The sequence below is a fragment of the Sphaerodactylus townsendi genome, linkage group LG10, assembly GCF_021028975.2.
Source record: "Sphaerodactylus townsendi isolate TG3544 linkage group LG10, MPM_Stown_v2.3, whole genome shotgun sequence".
NCBI classification, from domain to species: domain Eukaryota; kingdom Metazoa; phylum Chordata; class Lepidosauria; order Squamata; family Sphaerodactylidae; genus Sphaerodactylus; species Sphaerodactylus townsendi.
The window spans coordinates 49,579,987-49,604,628 of record NC_059434.1 but is presented as its reverse complement, the minus strand read 5'-3'; the positions used below and the strand labels follow the sequence as shown (position 1 = coordinate 49,604,628).

The window sequence follows — 24,642 nt, the reverse complement described above, 5'->3', positions numbered from 1 at the left end:
GCATCTCAAAAGTAAAACATAAATTATATATTTGTAAATTATTGAAAATGCATACATTTACATATTTTAAAAGTGCAAATGAGCAAGATATGAGACATTAGACATCTACTCATAATTCCATGATCATCTTAGGTTTTTAATTTGTTTATGACAGGGGTAGGGAACCTGCGGCTCTCCAGATGTTCAGGAACTACAATTCCCATCAGCCTGGGGGTGGGGGGGGGGGGGGGTGGGGGGGTGGGGGTGGGGGTGGGGGGGGGGGGGAGGTGGGGGGGGGGGGGGGGGGGGGGGGGGGGGGGTGGGGGGGGGGGGGGCCCAAAAGGTTCCCCAGTTCCTGACAAATCTGAAACCCTCTGCCTTACACCACCTTCTCATCCACGCATTGAGACCCTGTATCTCCGCTTGCCTAGCTCGCCCTGCGCGTGGAACGGGTAGCATTTCTGAGAATGCCACCTTGGAGGTCCTGGACTTCAACCTGTTTCCTAGCAGCCTAAATTTAGCTTCCAGAACCTCCCGGCTACATTTCCCAATGTTGTTGGTGCCAATGTGGACCACAACTGCTGACTCCACCCCAGCACTGTCTAAAAGCCTATCTAGACGAAGCGTGACATCCGCAACCTTCGCACCAGGCAGGCAAGTCACCATGCGGTCATCACGCCTCTCACAAACCCAACTCTCTACATTTCTAATGATCGAATCACCCACTACAAGGAGCCCCCCACCTCCCTGAGGGGTATCCTCAGTGCGAGAGGATAGCTGATCACCAGTTAAGGAAGGGATCCCATCTAAGGGAGCATCTTCCACCACCTCAGACTGGCACCCTCCATCCCCAAGGCCTTCATTCTCCATGACATCTGAAGAGGGGGGGGGGGGGGTGGGGGAGGGGGGATAGTGGGAGGGGGGGGGGGGTGGGGGGGGGGGGGGGTGGGGGGGGGGGGGGGTGGGGGGGGGGGGGGGTGGGGGGGGGGGGGGGTGGGGGGGGGGGGGGGTGGGGGGGGGGGGGGGTGGGGGGGGGGGGGGGTGGGGGGGGGGGGGGGTGGGGGGGGGGGGGGGTGGGGGGGGGGGGGGGTGGGGGGGGGGGGGGGTGGGGGGGGGGGGGGGTGGGGGGGGGGGGGGGTGGGGGGGGGGGGGGGTGGGGGGGGGGGGGGGTGGGGGGGGGGGGGGGTGGGGGGGGGGGGGGGTGGGGGGGGGGGGGGGTGGGGGGGGGGGGGGGTGGGGGGGGGGGGGGGTGGGGGGGGGGGGGGGTGGGGGGGGGGGGGGGTGGGGGGGGGGGGGGGTGGGGGGGGGGGGGGGTGGGGGGGGGGGGGGGTGGGGGGGGGGGGGGGTGGGGGGGGGGGGGGGTGGGGGGGGGGGGGGGTGGGGGGGGGGGGGGGTGGGGGGGGGGGGGGGTGGGGGGGGGGGGGGGTGGGGGGGGGGGGGGGTGGGGGGGGGGGGGGGTGGGGGGGGGGGGGGGTGGGGGGGGGGGGGGGTGGGGGGGGGGGGGGGTGGGGGGGGGGGGGGGTGGGGGGGGGGGGGGGTGGGGGGGGGGGGGGGTGGGGGGGGGGGGGGGTGGGGGGGGGGGGGGGTGGGGGGGGGGGGGGGTGGGGGGGGGGGGGGGTGGGGGGGGGGGGGGGTGGGGGGGGGGGGGGGTGGGGGGGGGGGGGGGTGGGGGGGGGGGGGGGTGGGGGGGGGGGGGGGTGGGGGGGGGGGGGGGTGGGGGGGGGGGGGGGTGGGGGGGGGGGGGGGTGGGGGGGGGGGGGGGTGGGGGGGGGGGGGGGTGGGGGGGGGGGGGGGTGGGGGGGGGGGGGGGTGGGGGGGGGGGGGGGTGGGGGGGGGGGGGGGTGGGGGGGGGGGGGGGTGGGGGGGGGGGGGGGTGGGGGGGGGGGGGGGTGGGGGGGGGGGGGGGTGGGGGGGGGGGGGGGTGGGGGGGGGGGGGGGTGGGGGGGGGGGGGGGTGGGGGGGGGGGGGGGTGGGGGGGGGGGGGGGTGGGGGGGGGGGGGGGTGGGGGGGGGGGGGGGTGGGGGGGGGGGGGGGTGGGGGGGGGGGGGGGTGGGGGGGGGGGGGGGTGGGGGGGGGGGGGGGTGGGGGGGGGGGGGGGTGGGGGGGGGGGGGGGTGGGGGGGGGGGGGGGTGGGGGGGGGGGGGGGTGGGGGGGGGGGGGGGTGGGGGGGGGGGGGGGTGGGGGGGGGGGGGGGTGGGGGGGGGGGGGGGTGGGGGGGGGGGGGGGTGGGGGGGGGGGGGGGTGGGGGGGGGGGGGGGTGGGGGGGGGGGGGGGTGGGGGGGGGGGGGGGTGGGGGGGGGGGGGGGTGGGGGGGGGGGGGGGTGGGGGGGGGGGGGGGTGGGGGGGGGGGGGGGTGGGGGGGGGGGGGGGTGGGGGGGGGGGGGGGTGGGGGGGGGGGGGGGTGGGGGGGGGGGGGGGTGGGGGGGGGGGGGGGTGGGGGGGGGGGGGGGTGGGGGGGGGGGGGGGTGGGGGGGGGGGGGGGTGGGGGGGGGGGGGGGTGGGGGGGGGGGGGGGTGGGGGGGGGGGGGGGTGGGGGGGGGGGGGGGTGGGGGGGGGGGGGGGTGGGGGGGGGGGGGGGTGGGGGGGGGGGGGGGTGGGGGGGGGGGGGGGTGGGGGGGGGGGGGGGTGGGGGGGGGGGGGGGTGGGGGGGGGGGGGGGTGGGGGGGGGGGGGGGTGGGGGGGGGGGGGGGTGGGGGGGGGGGGGGGTGGGGGGGGGGGGGGGTGGGGGGGGGGGGGGGTGGGGGGGGGGGGGGGTGGGGGGGGGGGGGGGTGGGGGGGGGGGGGGGTGGGGGGGGGGGGGGGTGGGGGGGGGGGGGGGTGGGGGGGGGGGGGGGTGGGGGGGGGGGGGGGTGGGGGGGGGGGGGGGTGGGGGGGGGGGGGGGTGGGGGGGGGGGGGGGTGGGGGGGGGGGGGGGTGGGGGGGGGGGGGGGTGGGGGGGGGGGGGGGTGGGGGGGGGGGGGGGTGGGGGGGGGGGGGGGTGGGGGGGGGGGGGGGTGGGGGGGGGGGGGGGTGGGGGGGGGGGGGGGTGGGGGGGGGGGGGGGTGGGGGGGGGGGGGGGTGGGGGGGGGGGGGGGTGGGGGGGGGGGGGGGTGGGGGGGGGGGGGGGTGGGGGGGGGGGGGGGTGGGGGGGGGGGGGGGTGGGGGGGGGGGGGGGTGGGGGGGGGGGGGGGTGGGGGGGGGGGGGGGTGGGGGGGGGGGGGGGTGGGGGGGGGGGGGGGTGGGGGGGGGGGGGGGTGGGGGGGGGGGGGGGTGGGGGGGGGGGGGGGTGGGGGGGGGGGGGGGTGGGGGGGGGGGGGGGTGGGGGGGGGGGGGGGTGGGGGGGGGGGGGGGTGGGGGGGGGGGGGGGTGGGGGGGGGGGGGGGTGGGGGGGGGGGGGGGTGGGGGGGGGGGGGGGTGGGGGGGGGGGGGGGTGGGGGGGGGGGGGGGTGGGGGGGGGGGGGGGTGGGGGGGGGGGGGGGTGGGGGGGGGGGGGGGTGGGGGGGGGGGGGGGTGGGGGGGGGGGGGGGTGGGGGGGGGGGGGGGTGGGGGGGGGGGGGGGTGGGGGGGGGGGGGGGTGGGGGGGGGGGGGGGTGGGGGGGGGGGGGGGTGGGGGGGGGGGGGGGTGGGGGGGGGGGGGGGTGGGGGGGGGGGGGGGTGGGGGGGGGGGGGGGTGGGGGGGGGGGGGGGTGGGGGGGGGGGGGGGTGGGGGGGGGGGGGGGTGGGGGGGGGGGGGGGTGGGGGGGGGGGGGGGTGGGGGGGGGGGGGGGTGGGGGGGGGGGGGGGTGGGGGGGGGGGGGGGTGGGGGGGGGGGGGGGTGGGGGGGGGGGGGGGTGGGGGGGGGGGGGGGTGGGGGGGGGGGGGGGTGGGGGGGGGGGGGGGTGGGGGGGGGGGGGGGTGGGGGGGGGGGGGGGTGGGGGGGGGGGGGGGTGGGGGGGGGGGGGGGTGGGGGGGGGGGGGGGTGGGGGGGGGGGGGGGTGGGGGGGGGGGGGGGTGGGGGGGGGGGGGGGTGGGGGGGGGGGGGGGTGGGGGGGGGGGGGGGTGGGGGGGGGGGGGGGTGGGGGGGGGGGGGGGTGGGGGGGGGGGGGGGTGGGGGGGGGGGGGGGTGGGGGGGGGGGGGGGTGGGGGGGGGGGGGGGTGGGGGGGGGGGGGGGTGGGGGGGGGGGGGGGTGGGGGGGGGGGGGGGTGGGGGGGGGGGGGGGTGGGGGGGGGGGGGGGTGGGGGGGGGGGGGGGTGGGGGGGGGGGGGGGTGGGGGGGGGGGGGGGTGGGGGGGGGGGGGGGTGGGGGGGGGGGGGGGTGGGGGGGGGGGGGGGTGGGGGGGGGGGGGGGTGGGGGGGGGGGGGGGTGGGGGGGGGGGGGGGTGGGGGGGGGGGGGGGTGGGGGGGGGGGGGGGTGGGGGGGGGGGGGGGTGGGGGGGGGGGGGGGTGGGGGGGGGGGGGGGTGGGGGGGGGGGGGGGTGGGGGGGGGGGGGGGTGGGGGGGGGGGGGGGTGGGGGGGGGGGGGGGTGGGGGGGGGGGGGGGTGGGGGGGGGGGGGGGTGGGGGGGGGGGGGGGTGGGGGGGGGGGGGGGTGGGGGGGGGGGGGGGTGGGGGGGGGGGGGGGTGGGGGGGGGGGGGGGTGGGGGGGGGGGGGGGTGGGGGGGGGGGGGGGTGGGGGGGGGGGGGGGTGGGGGGGGGGGGGGGTGGGGGGGGGGGGGGGTGGGGGGGGGGGGGGGTGGGGGGGGGGGGGGGTGGGGGGGGGGGGGGGTGGGGGGGGGGGGGGGTGGGGGGGGGGGGGGGTGGGGGGGGGGGGGGGTGGGGGGGGGGGGGGGTGGGGGGGGGGGGGGGTGGGGGGGGGGGGGGGTGGGGGGGGGGGGGGGTGGGGGGGGGGGGGGGTGGGGGGGGGGGGGGGTGGGGGGGGGGGGGGGTGGGGGGGGGGGGGGGTGGGGGGGGGGGGGGGTGGGGGGGGGGGGGGGTGGGGGGGGGGGGGGGTGGGGGGGGGGGGGGGTGGGGGGGGGGGGGGGTGGGGGGGGGGGGGGGTGGGGGGGGGGGGGGGTGGGGGGGGGGGGGGGTGGGGGGGGGGGGGGGTGGGGGGGGGGGGGGGTGGGGGGGGGGGGGGGTGGGGGGGGGGGGGGGTGGGGGGGGGGGGGGGTGGGGGGGGGGGGGGGTGGGGGGGGGGGGGGGTGGGGGGGGGGGGGGGTGGGGGGGGGGGGGGGTGGGGGGGGGGGGGGGTGGGGGGGGGGGGGGGTGGGGGGGGGGGGGGGTGGGGGGGGGGGGGGGTGGGGGGGGGGGGGGGTGGGGGGGGGGGGGGGTGGGGGGGGGGGGGGGTGGGGGGGGGGGGGGGTGGGGGGGGGGGGGGGTGGGGGGGGGGGGGGGTGGGGGGGGGGGGGGGTGGGGGGGGGGGGGGGTGGGGGGGGGGGGGGGTGGGGGGGGGGGGGGGTGGGGGGGGGGGGGGGTGGGGGGGGGGGGGGGTGGGGGGGGGGGGGGGTGGGGGGGGGGGGGGGTGGGGGGGGGGGGGGGTGGGGGGGGGGGGGGGTGGGGGGGGGGGGGGGTGGGGGGGGGGGGGGGTGGGGGGGGGGGGGGGTGGGGGGGGGGGGGGGTGGGGGGGGGGGGGGGTGGGGGGGGGGGGGGGTGGGGGGGGGGGGGGGTGGGGGGGGGGGGGGGTGGGGGGGGGGGGGGGTGGGGGGGGGGGGGGGTGGGGGGGGGGGGGGGTGGGGGGGGGGGGGGGTGGGGGGGGGGGGGGGTGGGGGGGGGGGGGGGTGGGGGGGGGGGGGGGTGGGGGGGGGGGGGGGTGGGGGGGGGGGGGGGTGGGGGGGGGGGGGGGTGGGGGGGGGGGGGGGTGGGGGGGGGGGGGGGTGGGGGGGGGGGGGGGTGGGGGGGGGGGGGGGTGGGGGGGGGGGGGGGTGGGGGGGGGGGGGGGTGGGGGGGGGGGGGGGTGGGGGGGGGGGGGGGTGGGGGGGGGGGGGGGTGGGGGGGGGGGGGGGTGGGGGGGGGGGGGGGTGGGGGGGGGGGGGGGTGGGGGGGGGGGGGGGTGGGGGGGGGGGGGGGTGGGGGGGGGGGGGGGTGGGGGGGGGGGGGGGTGGGGGGGGGGGGGGGTGGGGGGGGGGGGGGGTGGGGGGGGGGGGGGGTGGGGGGGGGGGGGGGTGGGGGGGGGGGGGGGTGGGGGGGGGGGGGGGTGGGGGGGGGGGGGGGTGGGGGGGGGGGGGGGTGGGGGGGGGGGGGGGTGGGGGGGGGGGGGGGTGGGGGGGGGGGGGGGTGGGGGGGGGGGGGGGTGGGGGGGGGGGGGGGTGGGGGGGGGGGGGGGTGGGGGGGGGGGGGGGTGGGGGGGGGGGGGGGTGGGGGGGGGGGGGGGTGGGGGGGGGGGGGGGTGGGGGGGGGGGGGGGTGGGGGGGGGGGGGGGTGGGGGGGGGGGGGGGTGGGGGGGGGGGGGGGTGGGGGGGGGGGGGGGTGGGGGGGGGGGGGGGTGGGGGGGGGGGGGGGTGGGGGGGGGGGGGGGTGGGGGGGGGGGGGGGTGGGGGGGGGGGGGGGTGGGGGGGGGGGGGGGTGGGGGGGGGGGGGGGTGGGGGGGGGGGGGGGTGGGGGGGGGGGGGGGTGGGGGGGGGGGGGGGTGGGGGGGGGGGGGGGTGGGGGGGGGGGGGGGTGGGGGGGGGGGGGGGTGGGGGGGGGGGGGGGTGGGGGGGGGGGGGGGTGGGGGGGGGGGGGGGTGGGGGGGGGGGGGGGTGGGGGGGGGGGGGGGTGGGGGGGGGGGGGGGTGGGGGGGGGGGGGGGTGGGGGGGGGGGGGGGTGGGGGGGGGGGGGGGTGGGGGGGGGGGGGGGTGGGGGGGGGGGGGGGTGGGGGGGGGGGGGGGTGGGGGGGGGGGGGGGTGGGGGGGGGGGGGGGTGGGGGGGGGGGGGGGTGGGGGGGGGGGGGGGTGGGGGGGGGGGGGGGTGGGGGGGGGGGGGGGTGGGGGGGGGGGGGGGTGGGGGGGGGGGGGGGTGGGGGGGGGGGGGGGTGGGGGGGGGGGGGGGTGGGGGGGGGGGGGGGTGGGGGGGGGGGGGGGTGGGGGGGGGGGGGGGTGGGGGGGGGGGGGGGTGGGGGGGGGGGGGGGTGGGGGGGGGGGGGGGTGGGGGGGGGGGGGGGTGGGGGGGGGGGGGGGTGGGGGGGGGGGGGGGTGGGGGGGGGGGGGGGTGGGGGGGGGGGGGGGTGGGGGGGGGGGGGGGTGGGGGGGGGGGGGGGTGGGGGGGGGGGGGGGTGGGGGGGGGGGGGGGTGGGGGGGGGGGGGGGTGGGGGGGGGGGGGGGTGGGGGGGGGGGGGGGTGGGGGGGGGGGGGGGTGGGGGGGGGGGGGGGTGGGGGGGGGGGGGGGTGGGGGGGGGGGGGGGTGGGGGGGGGGGGGGGTGGGGGGGGGGGGGGGTGGGGGGGGGGGGGGGTGGGGGGGGGGGGGGGTGGGGGGGGGGGGGGGTGGGGGGGGGGGGGGGTGGGGGGGGGGGGGGGTGGGGGGGGGGGGGGGTGGGGGGGGGGGGGGGTGGGGGGGGGGGGGGGTGGGGGGGGGGGGGGGTGGGGGGGGGGGGGGGTGGGGGGGGGGGGGGGTGGGGGGGGGGGGGGGTGGGGGGGGGGGGGGGTGGGGGGGGGGGGGGGTGGGGGGGGGGGGGGGTGGGGGGGGGGGGGGGTGGGGGGGGGGGGGGGTGGGGGGGGGGGGGGGTGGGGGGGGGGGGGGGTGGGGGGGGGGGGGGGTGGGGGGGGGGGGGGGTGGGGGGGGGGGGGGGTGGGGGGGGGGGGGGGTGGGGGGGGGGGGGGGTGGGGGGGGGGGGGGGTGGGGGGGGGGGGGGGTGGGGGGGGGGGGGGGTGGGGGGGGGGGGGGGTGGGGGGGGGGGGGGGTGGGGGGGGGGGGGGGTGGGGGGGGGGGGGGGTGGGGGGGGGGGGGGGTGGGGGGGGGGGGGGGTGGGGGGGGGGGGGGGTGGGGGGGGGGGGGGGTGGGGGGGGGGGGGGGTGGGGGGGGGGGGGGGTGGGGGGGGGGGGGGGTGGGGGGGGGGGGGGGTGGGGGGGGGGGGGGGTGGGGGGGGGGGGGGGTGGGGGGGGGGGGGGGTGGGGGGGGGGGGGGGTGGGGGGGGGGGGGGGTGGGGGGGGGGGGGGGTGGGGGGGGGGGGGGGTGGGGGGGGGGGGGGGTGGGGGGGGGGGGGGGTGGGGGGGGGGGGGGGTGGGGGGGGGGGGGGGTGGGGGGGGGGGGGGGTGGGGGGGGGGGGGGGTGGGGGGGGGGGGGGGTGGGGGGGGGGGGGGGTGGGGGGGGGGGGGGGTGGGGGGGGGGGGGGGTGGGGGGGGGGGGGGGTGGGGGGGGGGGGGGGTGGGGGGGGGGGGGGGTGGGGGGGGGGGGGGGTGGGGGGGGGGGGGGGTGGGGGGGGGGGGGGGTGGGGGGGGGGGGGGGTGGGGGGGGGGGGGGGTGGGGGGGGGGGGGGGTGGGGGGGGGGGGGGGTGGGGGGGGGGGGGGGTGGGGGGGGGGGGGGGTGGGGGGGGGGGGGGGTGGGGGGGGGGGGGGGTGGGGGGGGGGGGGGGTGGGGGGGGGGGGGGGTGGGGGGGGGGGGGGGTGGGGGGGGGGGGGGGTGGGGGGGGGGGGGGGTGGGGGGGGGGGGGGGTGGGGGGGGGGGGGGGTGGGGGGGGGGGGGGGTGGGGGGGGGGGGGGGTGGGGGGGGGGGGGGGTGGGGGGGGGGGGGGGTGGGGGGGGGGGGGGGTGGGGGGGGGGGGGGGTGGGGGGGGGGGGGGGTGGGGGGGGGGGGGGGTGGGGGGGGGGGGGGGTGGGGGGGGGGGGGGGTGGGGGGGGGGGGGGGTGGGGGGGGGGGGGGGTGGGGGGGGGGGGGGGTGGGGGGGGGGGGGGGTGGGGGGGGGGGGGGGTGGGGGGGGGGGGGGGTGGGGGGGGGGGGGGGTGGGGGGGGGGGGGGGTGGGGGGGGGGGGGGGTGGGGGGGGGGGGGGGTGGGGGGGGGGGGGGGTGGGGGGGGGGGGGGGTGGGGGGGGGGGGGGGTGGGGGGGGGGGGGGGTGGGGGGGGGGGGGGGTGGGGGGGGGGGGGGGTGGGGGGGGGGGGGGGTGGGGGGGGGGGGGGGTGGGGGGGGGGGGGGGTGGGGGGGGGGGGGGGTGGGGGGGGGGGGGGGTGGGGGGGGGGGGGGGTGGGGGGGGGGGGGGGTGGGGGGGGGGGGGGGTGGGGGGGGGGGGGGGTGGGGGGGGGGGGGGGTGGGGGGGGGGGGGGGTGGGGGGGGGGGGGGGTGGGGGGGGGGGGGGGTGGGGGGGGGGGGGGGTGGGGGGGGGGGGGGGTGGGGGGGGGGGGGGGTGGGGGGGGGGGGGGGTGGGGGGGGGGGGGGGTGGGGGGGGGGGGGGGTGGGGGGGGGGGGGGGTGGGGGGGGGGGGGGGTGGGGGGGGGGGGGGGTGGGGGGGGGGGGGGGTGGGGGGGGGGGGGGGTGGGGGGGGGGGGGGGTGGGGGGGGGGGGGGGTGGGGGGGGGGGGGGGTGGGGGGGGGGGGGGGTGGGGGGGGGGGGGGGTGGGGGGGGGGGGGGGTGGGGGGGGGGGGGGGTGGGGGGGGGGGGGGGTGGGGGGGGGGGGGGGTGGGGGGGGGGGGGGGTGGGGGGGGGGGGGGGTGGGGGGGGGGGGGGGTGGGGGGGGGGGGGGGTGGGGGGGGGGGGGGGTGGGGGGGGGGGGGGGTGGGGGGGGGGGGGGGTGGGGGGGGGGGGGGGTGGGGGGGGGGGGGGGTGGGGGGGGGGGGGGGTGGGGGGGGGGGGGGGTGGGGGGGGGGGGGGGTGGGGGGGGGGGGGGGTGGGGGGGGGGGGGGGTGGGGGGGGGGGGGGGTGGGGGGGGGGGGGGGTGGGGGGGGGGGGGGGTGGGGGGGGGGGGGGGTGGGGGGGGGGGGGGGTGGGGGGGGGGGGGGGTGGGGGGGGGGGGGGGTGGGGGGGGGGGGGGGTGGGGGGGGGGGGGGGTGGGGGGGGGGGGGGGTGGGGGGGGGGGGGGGTGGGGGGGGGGGGGGGTGGGGGGGGGGGGGGGTGGGGGGGGGGGGGGGTGGGGGGGGGGGGGGGTGGGGGGGGGGGGGGGTGGGGGGGGGGGGGGGTGGGGGGGGGGGGGGGTGGGGGGGGGGGGGGGTGGGGGGGGGGGGGGGTGGGGGGGGGGGGGGGTGGGGGGGGGGGGGGGTGGGGGGGGGGGGGGGTGGGGGGGGGGGGGGGTGGGGGGGGGGGGGGGTGGGGGGGGGGGGGGGTGGGGGGGGGGGGGGGTGGGGGGGGGGGGGGGTGGGGGGGGGGGGGGGTGGGGGGGGGGGGGGGTGGGGGGGGGGGGGGGTGGGGGGGGGGGGGGGTGGGGGGGGGGGGGGGTGGGGGGGGGGGGGGGTGGGGGGGGGGGGGGGTGGGGGGGGGGGGGGGTGGGGGGGGGGGGGGGTGGGGGGGGGGGGGGGTGGGGGGGGGGGGGGGTGGGGGGGGGGGGGGGTGGGGGGGGGGGGGGGTGGGGGGGGGGGGGGGTGGGGGGGGGGGGGGGTGGGGGGGGGGGGGGGTGGGGGGGGGGGGGGGTGGGGGGGGGGGGGGGTGGGGGGGGGGGGGGGTGGGGGGGGGGGGGGGTGGGGGGGGGGGGGGGTGGGGGGGGGGGGGGGTGGGGGGGGGGGGGGGTGGGGGGGGGGGGGGGTGGGGGGGGGGGGGGGTGGGGGGGGGGGGGGGTGGGGGGGGGGGGGGGTGGGGGGGGGGGGGGGTGGGGGGGGGGGGGGGAGGGGGGGGGGGGGGGTGAGGGGCGGGGGAGGGGGGGGGGGGGGGTGGGTGGGGGGGGTGGGGGGGGGGGGTGGTGGGGGGGGGGGGGGGTGGGGGGGGGGGGGGGGGGGGGGGGGGGGGGGGGGGGGGGGGGGGGGGGGGGGGGGGGGGGGGGGGGAAGGGGGGGGTAAGGGGTGGAGGGGTGGGGGGGGGGGTGGATGGGGGGGGGGGAGGGTATATACGTGGACTGGATGAAAGAAGTTCGAGTCATCGAAGAAAAATGGGAGAAGAGGCTACAAAGAATGAACTTACTGCTGTTTGTGTGAAAAAACTAAGAAGAAGCAATGGGGGGTGGGAGAAAAGGGGGAAAATGTATTGTTTGAAAATGTATGAAGAAAGAAATTATTATCATAAATTGTAAAATTCAAATGATACAATAAAAAATTAAAAAAAAAAAAAAGCAGGGAGCACCCCAACAACAGCGGTCAATTTTACGAGAGACTGGAGAATGAATATATATGTAAGTTTCCTCTATTAAGTTTAAATGTTGATTCTGACTTCGTGTAACATATGTTCCAAACTTTCCTTATATTTACAAGGAACTTTAACAGCAAACGAAGATATAAAATTTAAAACAAAATATAGTCACAGTATATTTCATACAAACATTTAATTTAAAATCTATTAGTAATGATCTTAAAATACATTTAAAGTGTTTGCCAAGCTGGATAAGCACTTCGCTTTTATTTATAAACCAAGCCAATCTTGAAACCTGTTCTACCTGCCACACCACTTAAATAGCCTGTAAAGAAGGATGGCAAGATTTCTGCCTCCTTATAAAATCACAAGTTGTTTGCATCTCTGTCTTCAAAGATCATTACTGTACAACTAGATCCTTTGTTCAGCTATACATGATGAGACAGCATACTTCTATATAATAGGAAAATGATACAGAAACTAGATTTTACTAATGTACGATCAAGGGTCTCTTACAAAACCCATATTGTTCAGCTGCATGTAGAAAGTGAAGATCAAAGGGATGGCTTTCAATCTTGTCTACCTGGCTATACTGTTTTTCTTCTTTTTTTTCCCTTACAAAAAGGTGAACAGTATATCTTGGGCTTAAATATTATGTGAGATGTTAGTCAGAAATGTGCTAATTACCTTTTGAATTCTCATAATTTAAGTCTTCTCATATATTACACTAATCATTCAATGGTATTTTATATGAAACACAAATACACATTTAGGCACCTGTCCTTGCAACTCCACCAAAATATTCCAAAATTGCCAGGATGCAGTGTGCATCCATGTTTCTCAAACTTTTTGAGATCAGCCTTCTGTTTGAAATGTACCTTTATCCTTGACCCTTTCTGCATGGGGCCAAAAACAGCAGCCCAGGGACGGAAAAACACCAGTCCCTGGGGAGCTGTTTGCACAGGCAGCGCCATCCTGTGTGGCCCCGAGCGGTGTGAAGGCACTGCTTTCCACCTCCCTTCCCGAGGGAGGTTTTTGGAAAGCGCCGCCTTCCCATCGCCGCACTACCATGCTGAAGCACACCATCTTTCCCTATCCTCTCATTACGGCTCGTGCTCCAGCGCTTCGGGTTCTGGAGGGAGTTAAAGTTGAGACGCCGTTTACACGCTTGCCCTCCGACCCCTGGAGGTCAGAGGGCAGCATGGGCGGGTCCCTACAGCCCTCCAGACCGACACTGGAGGATGAGGTGAGTGGGGGGGGGACGCAGAAGAGGCAACTCTGTGTGAAGCCGCCTCTTCTGTGCCGGCCTTTGCGGGGGCTGCTCGCATAATTTCTGCCGGTGGAGAGGCGCCCTTTCCGCCGTGTGGAAAGGGCCCCTGTCTTAGAATCCACCATCTTTTCATGAAGATCTCTCCATCGTCATAAGTGTTTTCAGAAGTTGTGCACCAGCAGTGGCGTAGCTGCGATGGGGACAACCGGGGACAACCGGCCCGGGCGCCCCCATGGGAGTCACATAGGGGACGGAAAAAGCAATTTTGTCAGTATGTCCATCATCTTCTTGTGTAAAGAGTCTAATTCTTATTTTACTGATATTTATCTTTTTCATGTGGAGGAAACTTCATTTCATCCCAGCTTTTGGGTTCATTATGGATTTGTACATTTGTGTGATAGGTGCCACCCCATCAGTGCTTCTTTTTTTAAATCTACAGTTCCTACAGTCTGCCTTTCCATTGGTTTGACTCCATCATCTTCCCTTTCTGGTTGGGAAGTCTCTTGTTGGGATGTAGTATAGGCAGGCAATGCTGTTACCCATTCTGAAAATGTGACTTCTTCAGTATCATGGGGATTTGGGGGCATTTCTTGATCAATCACAGGAGAATGCTTCATTCAAAATTGCCAGATCAAAATTTTTTGCTCATCTAACTGAAAGAGAGCAGGTAGAGAGCAACTGCTTGCCAGGACATATTGGTTTGGGGTTTGTACTGCATTCACCTTTGCTGAAATAGTTGTTGCTGGATTAGAGGTGCTGACAGAGGCTTCTTCGTTTGTCATTTTGCTGCTTGGGGAGCTTCCTTCATATAAGCAACTTGCTTTGCATGACTTTCCAAAGTCATTCTTCTCTACATGACCTGCTTTAAAATTTTTACCTGCAGTTACCAGTTATATTCATATGATCAAATGACATTTTAGGTGGTTAATCAACACACAGAAAATATCCAGTGAGTTATTAGCACCACTGATATATACAACAAAGATAATATATCTGTCTTATTGTTCTTTATGATGGTTTATAGACAGTGGGTCGCCCATGTAGATCTTTGTTAAAAAGACCCCTTCCGCATGGGCCAATAAGTGTGGGTTAATGATGGTAAAAAACCCATTTGAGGAGGGGGCGAACTTCACATGGTTCCCGCCCCTAATGCGAGTCTGCCCCATGTTTCCCCCCTAAAATGAGCTTTACAGGAATTGCGCTAGCTGCGATTCTTTAGTTTTAACATGGGTTGCAGAGTTCTCGAACGGACGGCTGCCCTGGGAAACGCTTTCCTCGGCAGCACTTCCCATTTTTAAAAAGTTCCTGTCTTGCAGCTGCAAAGCTACACAAGGTCACAGGGACAAGGCCAGCATGGCTGTGAAGATTCATGCCTGCCATCCTGCCCACGTAGCTATGCAGTAAGGTAGGCAAAGACACCGCACAACAGCAACTTGCATTGTTTTTGTGGGCTCCAGTCGCTGCCTGCAGAGGCATGTGAACGAGAACACAGGAGAGCGGGTTACTTTAGTTACTTTTTACTGTAACCCGCTCTACCTGTGCTGTGCGGAAGGGGCCTTAGTCTGTCCATTTACTCTGCTTCCATTTGATTTAAGCAGAAGGCAGGTTTTTAGCCATTAACTTTCTAACCAAAATCACTGTATTTCTGTTTTTATTTATCTGTGTTGTCTTTTATTTGTAATAAAATATTAATTGAATTTACTGCCTTTGAAAATATTCTATATTATTGCATGGTTATAGATGCCAATTGACAAAAATTCTACTTCCAATATTTGAACATTTATATGTAATATAATATCAAGTGTCGAGAAAACATTCTATTCTAGTGCATAAATTGTGGGGTTCTGAACAGCATGTATAATCTTGTTGATCTTGTTTTAATTTCTTCACAAGCTGTAATTTCCTTCTCTAACATTCAATTCCAAAATGTCTCGGGGGAAGATTAGTGACCTATTTTGACCTATCTAATTTTTCACTTATCACTGAATTAAAATCACACCTACTTCTATTAATTCCTCCTCCCTCCATGCAACTGCAACTAATCTCTCACATAATGTCTGTGAAAATTGTTGGTGCACACAGAACAGTCTCCTGATTTTGTTTCTGAAAATAAAAAAGTGAGGCATTCCCAAGGACCCTGGGGGATGAATCTCATTTCCCCTTCCCCACTATTTCCCTTCCCCTTCCTGGAAAATCCCCATAGCGTCTTGCCCTTACCTGCTTTCTCTCCTTCCAAACCACTGGTCAATGTACCTTTATCCCCATTCAGTTTCCCTTCCTTTTCAACTTCTGGAAGTTTCTCCCTGGGAAAAGTCCGGCCAAGTTGTGCAATGCCAGCTGCCGGACTAAGCCTAGTTCTCTGATGGGGGAATCTGCAAGAATCTGCGAGGGGCACCTCAGTTCCCCTGAATCCCTTTTCCCACACTACTTCCTCTTTCCCTCCTTCTGGCAGTCCCCATATCGTCACCTTTGCCTGCCTCCTTCCTTCCTTCATTCCTTCCCACCCACTCAGCAAGCTACTTTTTATCTGCCGCCCTAGCTCCAAATGCATTTATTATTTATTTGCTCCGATAGAGTAATGTAAAGGTAGCGTGAGTCCCTCCTCACTACATAAATAGCTATAATGGAGATTTCTTCAAGAGAATACATAATTGCAGAGGTCCAGAGCCTCAAAGGGGAGGAATGGGCTCTGCATGCTCAAGCATTCATGAAGGGGCATCCAGTCATATGTGATGCAGTATACGTGATAGATGAGAGGGACAAGCACTGGTGCTTTCTCACAGCAATCCCTGACTAAGCCATATGGAATATCAAGTGAGCAAATCTTGCTTTGAAGATGTTTGTTTTGTCAGTTTGCTTGACTAGCAACAGAAGTCTAGCCTGAAGAGTAGCACTCAGAAATATCCTATCAGTATAATGAGACATACGCTTATATGAGACCATTACTTTAAAGCACCTTTTTAAAAGAGCTCATGTAGTTTATAGGAGAAGATCAAACATCTCCAAAATTCTTCCTAAGAATTTAGAAAGAACTTCTTGGCTGTGCCAACTCTTAATCAACAAAGACCAAATATTTGTATAGTTTTTATTAGATCGACATGTACAAGATTCGATAGCTTTTATTAGATCGACAAGTCTCGATTCGATAGTGCAAATTGGGTTGGGAGAAGCTCTCTGCTCTGTATCTTCTTACCCAACAGTTGCCCATTGCTATGAAAATGGCTCCTTCTTGATAAAGAGGTTGTTCAACTTCTCATGTCTAAATCATAAACTACCCCTGGAGTTCTGCTTTCAAAGAGGGGATAAAAATGTAAGAAGCTTTTGAATTCTGTTCCAGCGTCACTGGGAGTCACTGGAATACCCTGCAATTTCCTGCAGTCCAGAAATTCCCATTCAACACAAATCCTATTAAAAATACATTGGTTTAGAACACATTTTTACATTCTTTCCCCCAAAGATATTGTTCTGCATTTTCTGAAAGGCCTTCCCCTTGGCAGCAAAACACTGCAACACAGCAACTGGTTAATGGGGCTATTCTCATGCTTAAGAGTGTGCACTAATGAAATCTAAGAGAGACAGCTCTCTGCTCAAGTCAGACAAGCAGACTATCCTGACGCCAAATCAAGTTGCGATAAGAAACATACTACGGAACAGTGGCTAATGTGCCATTAACGCCATTAGTTTTGAGACTAGCACACAGCATGGGAAGCAACCTCATCCATTGTTGCCAAGTGTTCTTCTTTCAGGATTTTTTTTAAAGACCAAAAAACATGGACTTTAAAATCTGAGGAAGAAAATAAACCTCTCTTCTTTTCACAATAGCTTAATTCCCCCTTTATTCTCCTTTCCTGTTAGCAAAAAAAAAAAAAAGGATAAAGGATGTCATGCAAGTGAAAGTAGAATGGCTTTTAGACAAGTTCTGTCGAGTTAAAAGGCCATTATGGCTTGATTAACTCTGCTCTTTTGGGATTTCTGTGGGCAGTTCTCTTCCTTTCTCTGCCCAGGAAAACAAAATATTATCTTTCAGCCTATTTGTTTCCTCGGGTTTGTCCTGAATTCTTGAACTTCTGGAGAGCATTCAAACAACATTTGACACAAATGTTATTATTTAATTTAAAAGCAAAATTACCATTTAATATACACAATTTTAATGTATGTGTGCGGAAAGTGAGTCTAAAAATATTTATTGCTCAAGGAAGCTGAATGCCCAGTTGCTTTTTACAAATGTTTTTATTTCTGAAGTTGAAATTGTGACATGTTTACAACATTAGAGAGTCCTGAAACAAAGGAACATGGCCTTTTAAACAAGGACATGGATCATTCACATTATTATAAAGATGGAATGTAAGAACTTACAATTAAGTAGTGCCCAACTTTTAATGGGCCCTGCTAAGTTTCTCAGGGGCTGCTGGTCCTAATTGTAACCATTAGACGTGACAAAGAACCCATTCAATATGGGTGGCTAATAAAAAGTGTACAAAATCCATTATTTCTTAAAAGAATTAAATGCAAAGACTTCTTTAATAAGCAGAATCCGTTCTATTATCTGTGCTGATTCTGTAACAATTCCTCTTACAAAACCTGTTCATTATAGTTTGTTAATAAAATGTTTCTCCACAAAAACTGACTTTTAGTTCACGTTTGTCAAATATGCAACTGATCTTTTAAAAAAGAAGAAAGCAGTCCTACACAGTTACTGCTGGATAAGCTCATTGATTCCACTGGGCTCAGACAGAATAACTGCACAGAATTGCATGAATTTCCACCTACACTCACAAGACTGAAGAGCAAACTACACCTGACTTCCGCTGGTATGTGGATCATTACCAAATTGTTTCTTTAACAAAATACAGGTGTGGAAATTGCAACCACTAGTGTCAGACTAACACAAGGAAAGATGCTTCTTAATCCTTTACTCTTATGCTGTTTTCCCTGCTAAAACTCACCTCCCAGCTACTTTTTACTACTCAGGTGGCAAACATAGCACCAAGACAAAAGGGATAAGAAGCCCTGCCCCATACATCAGACTTCAAGCTGCAAATACAGACTCCAATGCATTTTGTAAAATGCACCAAGCTGCCTTTGGGGGCCTGATTGGGCTACAAGACAGCATGCTAACTCTTGTAAAACAACAAAACAAAAGACATACCACCACCCCTTCCCCAAATCAAAGGACAAACTGCTCACAATTTAGCATAACCTGTAATCTGCCAATCTTTTTTTAAATGCATATCAAATAGAAATAAGTCTGCATAATTGAAAAAAGTCTATGAATAATTGAAACAAAATCTTTACCACCTGATTTTAATCATGCAACTCTTGAACTAAGGAACATCTCACATGATTGTATCTACTCACCATCATCTGTGTCTGCCAGAATGACCACTTTGGTGCTTGGGAATTCTGCTCCAATCTGTCCGCCCATTGGCATACTTAAAGTGACATTGAAAGTTTCGTCTTCTTCATAAAGTGAATCATCAATAATGATGACACGGCAGGTTTTCTCTATCTCATCCTTATCAAAGCGAATGAGGCTCATATGGTCTTCAGGGCGTGAGATGTAGTCAGAATAAGACAAGACAGTAGAGGGAACTGTGCCAGTCGCAGAGCCTAATGTGGGGTGGAAAAGCAGAAATCAGTGAAAAAAGGTAGAATTACATGGCAGATTTGAGTTCTGGCATTTTGCATCAAATGACTCCTTGGGTTGAAGCCCTCTCATCTGCATTTTTATTTTAAAAAAGAAACACCTGTTGTCAGTCCAGAAAACTTACTTTCTGAATTCTCACTGCTTCCCATTCTTTCTATGCCAGCTCTCTCACACAAAATCATCTCCACCTTTGGGAGCATTTCAGTTTCTTATACTTCATTATGCTTCATCTGCCAGCCAAGTTCTTTTGCTGATTCTGAAGACAATGCCATGGAAAGAAACTATTTGGAAACTGTATTCTCCTTTCAATTGCAGGATAAGCCAGACAAGGCTGTGGAGTCTGTTCTGCGACTTACAGATCTGCCTGTCATTCTAAACTACCTATAAGCCAGCAGACAACTAAATATGGGATAAAATATGACTACAGATGGAAGGATCTGGCCACATGGTGTTTTTAATAAATCAAGATAATTTCCCTAGATGTGCACAGCTTTCTCAATGGCCATGACAACTCTCCTTTGCAAAGCTAAGGTTTTCTTCAGTAAAAAAGTAGCCATGCCACACACATATACATACAGCTCAAAAATATTTCCACATTCTGTATTAGACATTTATGCCTCTCCTATCTGCCTTCAACAGGGCACCAAGGTGGCCATCAGATTAAAAAACATAATATCACATCTTTAAAAGTTCTAAAACCAAAAAGAAAAACATTAAAACCAAAATTAAAACACCCACACAAAACAACAGAAATACAGGGCATGTTCTGTTATGGAAGACACATTAAATAGAGCGTGAACTGCCTTGGCTTTATACACCAGATGAGCCTCCCTTCGCAAAGAAACTCAAAGTGTAGCCAAAGCAACCTCAGCATGAGTCCTGTTGCAAAGATTTCACAAAATATTCATATTTTCTACAGGATGAATAATCTTCTTGTCACTGCTTGCCATAATTCTTAAACTCTTAAGATTAATAGTTATAATAGTAGATGAATATATTTCACTGAAATTATGTTTTAACCTGTAGAAAGATATATTAGTTTTTAAATTGCTACTTTTCACATCCATCACTACTTTACCCCCCACCCCAAAAAACTTACAGTGGATATCAGAGAAGCTGCAGAAGTACAGTTACACTTGTCTATGTATAAACATACCATTTATTTTTTTTCCATGACAGCCAGACATACCAAATTCAAAGACTGCATCTTAGAATTAAATATTGTACGTTATATATCAGGACATCTGCCCCAGCACACAAAGAACAATTACGGTTTCATTATACCATCTGGATGAGAGATATTTTATTTTCCCCTCCCACCTTAAGAAGAAATGGACTTCAACTAGGAAGTTTTCACAGTAAGGTAAGGCTAAATTAAAAAAAAACAGCTCTTTTTCAAATGAATTCAGCCTGCTTTGAATTAAAATCCCACTGTACAAGCCATGTAAGAAACTTCCAGTGCAAGGCATTCATAGACACATCTCTTCTCTTGTGAATATCTGTCTACAAGTCCATTAAACTCAGATAATGCCTTATAAGTGGGCACAGGCTGTAGCCCAGTGCTCCTGAACAGCCTGTTTGAGGCTGTGTAAACTCATCATTCTTTTGTTTTAGGAGCACTGATAAGGCTTTTCTTTAACAAAGGGGTTTTTTGCTTGTGCAGTAGATTACTGATTTTTCATGTATTTAATAGTGCAAATTTTGTATGTATTTTTTGGACCAAAAACTGCCTTCTCTTTGAGGATCCAGTTTGTGGCAGAGTTTATAGATTGTTTTTTTTTACTTCATATTTAAAGGCATATCTGGATTGTTTTCAGGAAACTGACTAAGTCAGTTACATTGTTAGGCACCTTGGTCCCTTCAGAACAAACAGGGCCACACAGAAAGAGGGGCTAGTGGGCACAAGATTCCTGAGGCCCAAAGTCAACTTCAGGACACTGAGGTGGAGCTCTATAACAGCCAATAATAGTCCCCCTATAATAGTTCCCCTATAATAATAAGATGGTCACCTTTGTGAACCGGAACGGGTGGGTAGGCGGGCGGCCGCGCGCACAGCCGCAGGAGCACACTGCCTTCTGGGGCGGGAAACGGGAGCGCTTCTGCGGCCGTGCGCACGGGAGGCTGCCGAACTGCCTTGTGCCCCAGAAGGCAGCGCGGAAGCCTTCCAAAAATCGAGACACTTGAAAAAACCTGCGGGACACGGGACAAATTGTTTTAAGGCGGGACTGTCCCGCCAAAAGCGGGACACCTGGTCAGCCTACCCTATAATTGTTTTTCTGGGGCCATGTCCAAAGTTTTTTTCTCTCTAGTTGATGCCATATTAATTTAAAAATAACCAAATTTAGTAATCTTTATACCCAGAGAGCTCATCAGTTTCCTGCAGCTGAAACCCCCCCCCAGTTCAATGGCTGTACAGATCAGGCTGCAAACAATTTAATAATCGCTATCAGCAGTTTGCCCTGGACCCAGAAACAAATGCAACTAATAGCAAGTAAAAGTTTTAGGCTTCTCTTCCTAGGACTAGTTACAGAGCTGTTAAAATAAAGATGGAATGACCCAGTTTCTTCACTTTCACATGATCTACTCCGCACATTATAAGAGTCGACTGTGCTTTCCAAGACAAAGAGAGGTCACATTGTAAAAAGACATGGTAAAACCTGAAATCAGCCAGCATGCTTATATCGATTTATCTCTAGGAAGGCCACCGAGTAAGATTTAACATAAAAGTCTGAGAAGCCAAAGCGACCTAATCTCTGTAAAAGTCGTTACAGACCAGCTTTAGTACTTTTTATCTTCCCATTACATCCCACAGCTGTGCTGACATACTGAATGTCTGAAACTGGCCACCAGCTGTCATGCTTCACCAGCCCAATTTGACTAGCTGTCTGACCCATGCAGTATAAGTCTTTCAGCATGTGTACTACGCAGAAGAAAGTGTTTCCTCATAAGGAGAAAAAGAATTAAATAACAATCTTACATATATTTTCCACCAGCCTCCTGTTAAGGTAAGAACAAGCTGAACAAGCAAAGATGACATAGAGAGATAAACACAGAGATACACACATTGCGTTAAGCTAGAATATTTGGTATATGTTTCTGCATTTAACTTTACATCATTTATACAAGGCACATTACTTTCAGAATCTGTTTTGGAAATCACTTAACAACTAGACCTCCTATCTAGAAATTAGTCCCTTTGAGTTCAGTGGGGCTTAATCACATGTACCGTAAGCATGCATAAGATTGCAACATTAGAGAAATTTGTAAGCTATTCTTATGAGAAAATTCACGCAAGATTGTGAATAAACTTGAAACATAGTATATTTTTATCTGTTTTGTAGTCTTGTCAGGCATACAAGTTTCTGTTGTTCTAATTTATCTGTTCTGTACAAAAATATGTTTGGAGCTCATACAGGAAACACATTAAAATGCTTACATTATGTTCCCCAGCAACTACACCCTTTAGTTCTAATTTGCTAGTGTGCATGTCTTTGTGTGCATGTATGTATATTATATTTTATATCTAATCATGAACCTGGCTGCCAGAATGTGGAGCAAGGAAATCTGCACAATGGGACCAGGTACAGTCAGGGGAGATACTTCAAATCTGAGAACACACACACTAAAAATACTGAAGGGCTTTAAAAAAACCTCACATGTAGAATTCCAACCAAGGTCTGAGGAACTATGCAAGATCACCAGTGGCATTTAGTAGCTGGAGAAAAGGAGGTAGTGGCAATGCAGGAATGGGAAAAAGACAATGACGGCTGGGGAGAGAAAAGGGACAGAAAAATGGCAATGGTGGTGAAGAAAGGGAGAGAAAGAAGAAAGCATGGCAGAGAAATAGGGGTCCCACAGAGGATAGACCACATTTTATCCATGAGGCTTCTTACAAAATCATACTCCACGTTACAAGTGTCTAGTGTACAAGCAAATGCACACACCACTGAAGGATACACTGTGAAAGCCCTACAACAACTGAACACAATACTATACCTTCATGGGTAGAACAAATGACCATTAATTCATGGCTAACATCTCCAGATCTCCTAATAGGAATAAGCAGCTCACCAACATCTTCCTCTATTCTATACTCAGACCCAGGAATGTACACTGTAGATTCTGTAAAAAAAAGAAGCAAAAAGCAAATGTTAAAATTAAGATGAAAACAAAATATTCAGAGTTCCATTCCTACCAATGGAAACAGAATTACAAGGACATTCACAGGAAAAATAGTAAGAAAATATTATTATTATTATTATTATTATTATTATTATTATTATTATTATTATTATTATTATTATTATTATTATTAATTCGATTTGATAAACCGCCCTACCCCCGAAGGGCTCAGGGCGGTGTACAACAAAACAAGAACAACCATAATAAAACAAATCGAATAACCCCAGTTAAAATACAAATCTTAAAACTATAGCAGCAGCAGGTAATATCACATACCATCCCCTGGGTCCACAATTTCCACTGTTGCTCTTTCTGGAAACTCCAGGGAAGCCATTACAGGATCTGACAATGTAATCTGGAAAATTTCTGATTCTTCATATTCATTATCTACTATTATCCGTACTCGCCAGGTAGCTGTGGTTTGTCCTGGGTTGAACTGAACCTGTTTCTGGGCTTTTCCTTTGAAATCTTTATCCTTTTCTGCTGTTCCATCTTTAGTTGCAATGCCTGAATAAATATTAGGATGGGGAAAGGAACAATATTAACTTTTAAATTAAAAATGTATTTTAAAACTATAAGTCCTTTCCGCACAGGCTTCACTAGCGAGGGTGCACTGGCATACTTGCAGCTGGTGTACCCCCTGGGGCTGTTCGCACGTTGTCCTGCAAATGGCCCCAGCGCCCCAGCACCCCATGGGACCGCCTTCGCACGGGGCCCACCATTTTTCTCCCCCTTACCTCCACTTGGCTGCTGTCAGTCAGCAGAGGACAGGGGACATGCTCCCGTGGCCATGGCAATGTCTCCAGGGAAGGAGGCCAGGTGGCAGGTCCCCTGGCCTCTATAGAGTGACGGCAGCCTAGAGGAGGTAAGCGGTGGAAAAAAGCGGCACGGGGAAAATGTGCCATTCGCTTGTTGTCCAAAAGACTTGCTCAGTGAGCAAGTCAAGAAAACACCGGGGGGGGGGGGGTAATTCACCACTGCAGCTGCGCTCCAGCAGTGGCAGCAATGTGAACACCTCCCCCACACCAGTGTTTTTACCGGCCCCTCACTGCTCTAAATGGCCAGTGCAGAAGAGGTCTGTGTTTCAAACACTAGAAACATCAGATATATGCACCACATCTACTTTTCAAGTAACTTTGTAGAAACCTTTCTGTTGCCATTGAATGGGTGTGAAATATGTAAAAAAAAAATAACCTGTAGTTAATTTTATTCCTTCCCTGAAAGATCCTTTTCATCATAAGTGGGACCACACCTTTGCAGTTTATAGGACTACAGAGAGCAGTTGGCCTCAAAGAACCCATGCCCTGTGGCACCTGGGCTGTTAGTTCAATTTTCCCCCACCTGTAATTACTTTGAAATGAAGGGCAGAGGGAACAAGGTTTCCACTCCTTAAGTGGAAGGCACTCTAAAAAGGAGCCCATTGGGAAAAAGAGGCCGAAAAATCGAATAAATCAATCAGTTGTCCTCAAGCCACAGCAGGGATTTGAGACTAAGGCAGTACTTGTGATGGCTTTGGGGCAAGGGAAAGAAACAATTTCACCCACCCCACTTCAGTAGATGGAAGTTTTGAGGGCTTTACTGGGTGGCACCAGATCCTCTGAAGATGCCAGCCACAGATGCAGGCAAAACTTCCAGAGAAAATACTACTGAACACAGCCATACAACCCAGAAAACCCACAACATCCTAATGATGTCTTAGTGTTTCCTCCTTGTCATTTCTTTTTTTATATAGTTCTGAAAAGAGACAAACTGTTCTTGTATCTTCTTTCCTGAGTGAGTAGTTTTACTATTCTTCTTAACACCAGTAATTGTTCTTTTTATCCATTTCTTTTCTTAGACAGTATGCTAGAAATCTTTCTGGTTTGTTTACATGTTCAAATGTTTTTTGCTTCAAAAATTTCAGCTTCTTTTGCATTTTTCAGTTTTAAGTAAATCTAATTGATTCCGCAACACCTTTATTTCTTTCACTTTTTTGTCCAAGGTCTTTTATGCTGTTCATCCAAAATCTTCATTCTAATTAAAATGTTATCCCTTTGTTCCCTTTGTCTTTCTTCTGTTTGGCAGTAATTGCTATTAGCTTTCCTCTCATATATGCTTCACTTGTTTTCCAAATTGTTTATTTGACATTCCTTTGGTCCTATTTATTTTTTAAAAAATCATCCAAATCTTCTTCTTAAAACTACTTCTAATTTTTAAACTACTTCTTTTTGCAGTAGAATATTATTTTCTAGCCTCCATACCTTTCCTCATTAGCTGCCATGTTATTTTGATTGGGTTGCGATCTGCATAAAACTTTGGTTTTATTTCCGTCTTTTCTAAATTAATCAATAAAGTTTTGGAAATCCATCATGTGAAGAGCAGATTTGGCAAGAACAGCTGTGTTTTATTAATTACAGAAACCTGGCTTCACTCACACATTCCCGATTCAGCAGTTGAACTATCTGGTTTCA

General features: G+C 62.2%; 1 protein-coding gene across 1 annotated transcript in view; it reads right to left on the bottom strand.

Annotated features, from left to right (window-relative positions):
• The window catches only part of FREM3 (FRAS1 related extracellular matrix 3), a 102,210-nt gene that overhangs the window by 37,048 nt on the left and 40,520 nt on the right, over nucleotides 1–24,642 (bottom strand). Inside the window, exons 4-6 of the mRNA XM_048509018.1 lie at nucleotides 22,469–22,699; nucleotides 22,007–22,132; nucleotides 17,722–17,973 (exon numbers count right to left, since the gene is read on the bottom strand). Coding sequence (XP_048364975.1) covers nucleotides 17,722–17,973; nucleotides 22,007–22,132; nucleotides 22,469–22,699 — 609 coding nt within the window. The remainder of the gene's footprint in view (nucleotides 1–17,721; nucleotides 17,974–22,006; nucleotides 22,133–22,468; nucleotides 22,700–24,642) is intronic.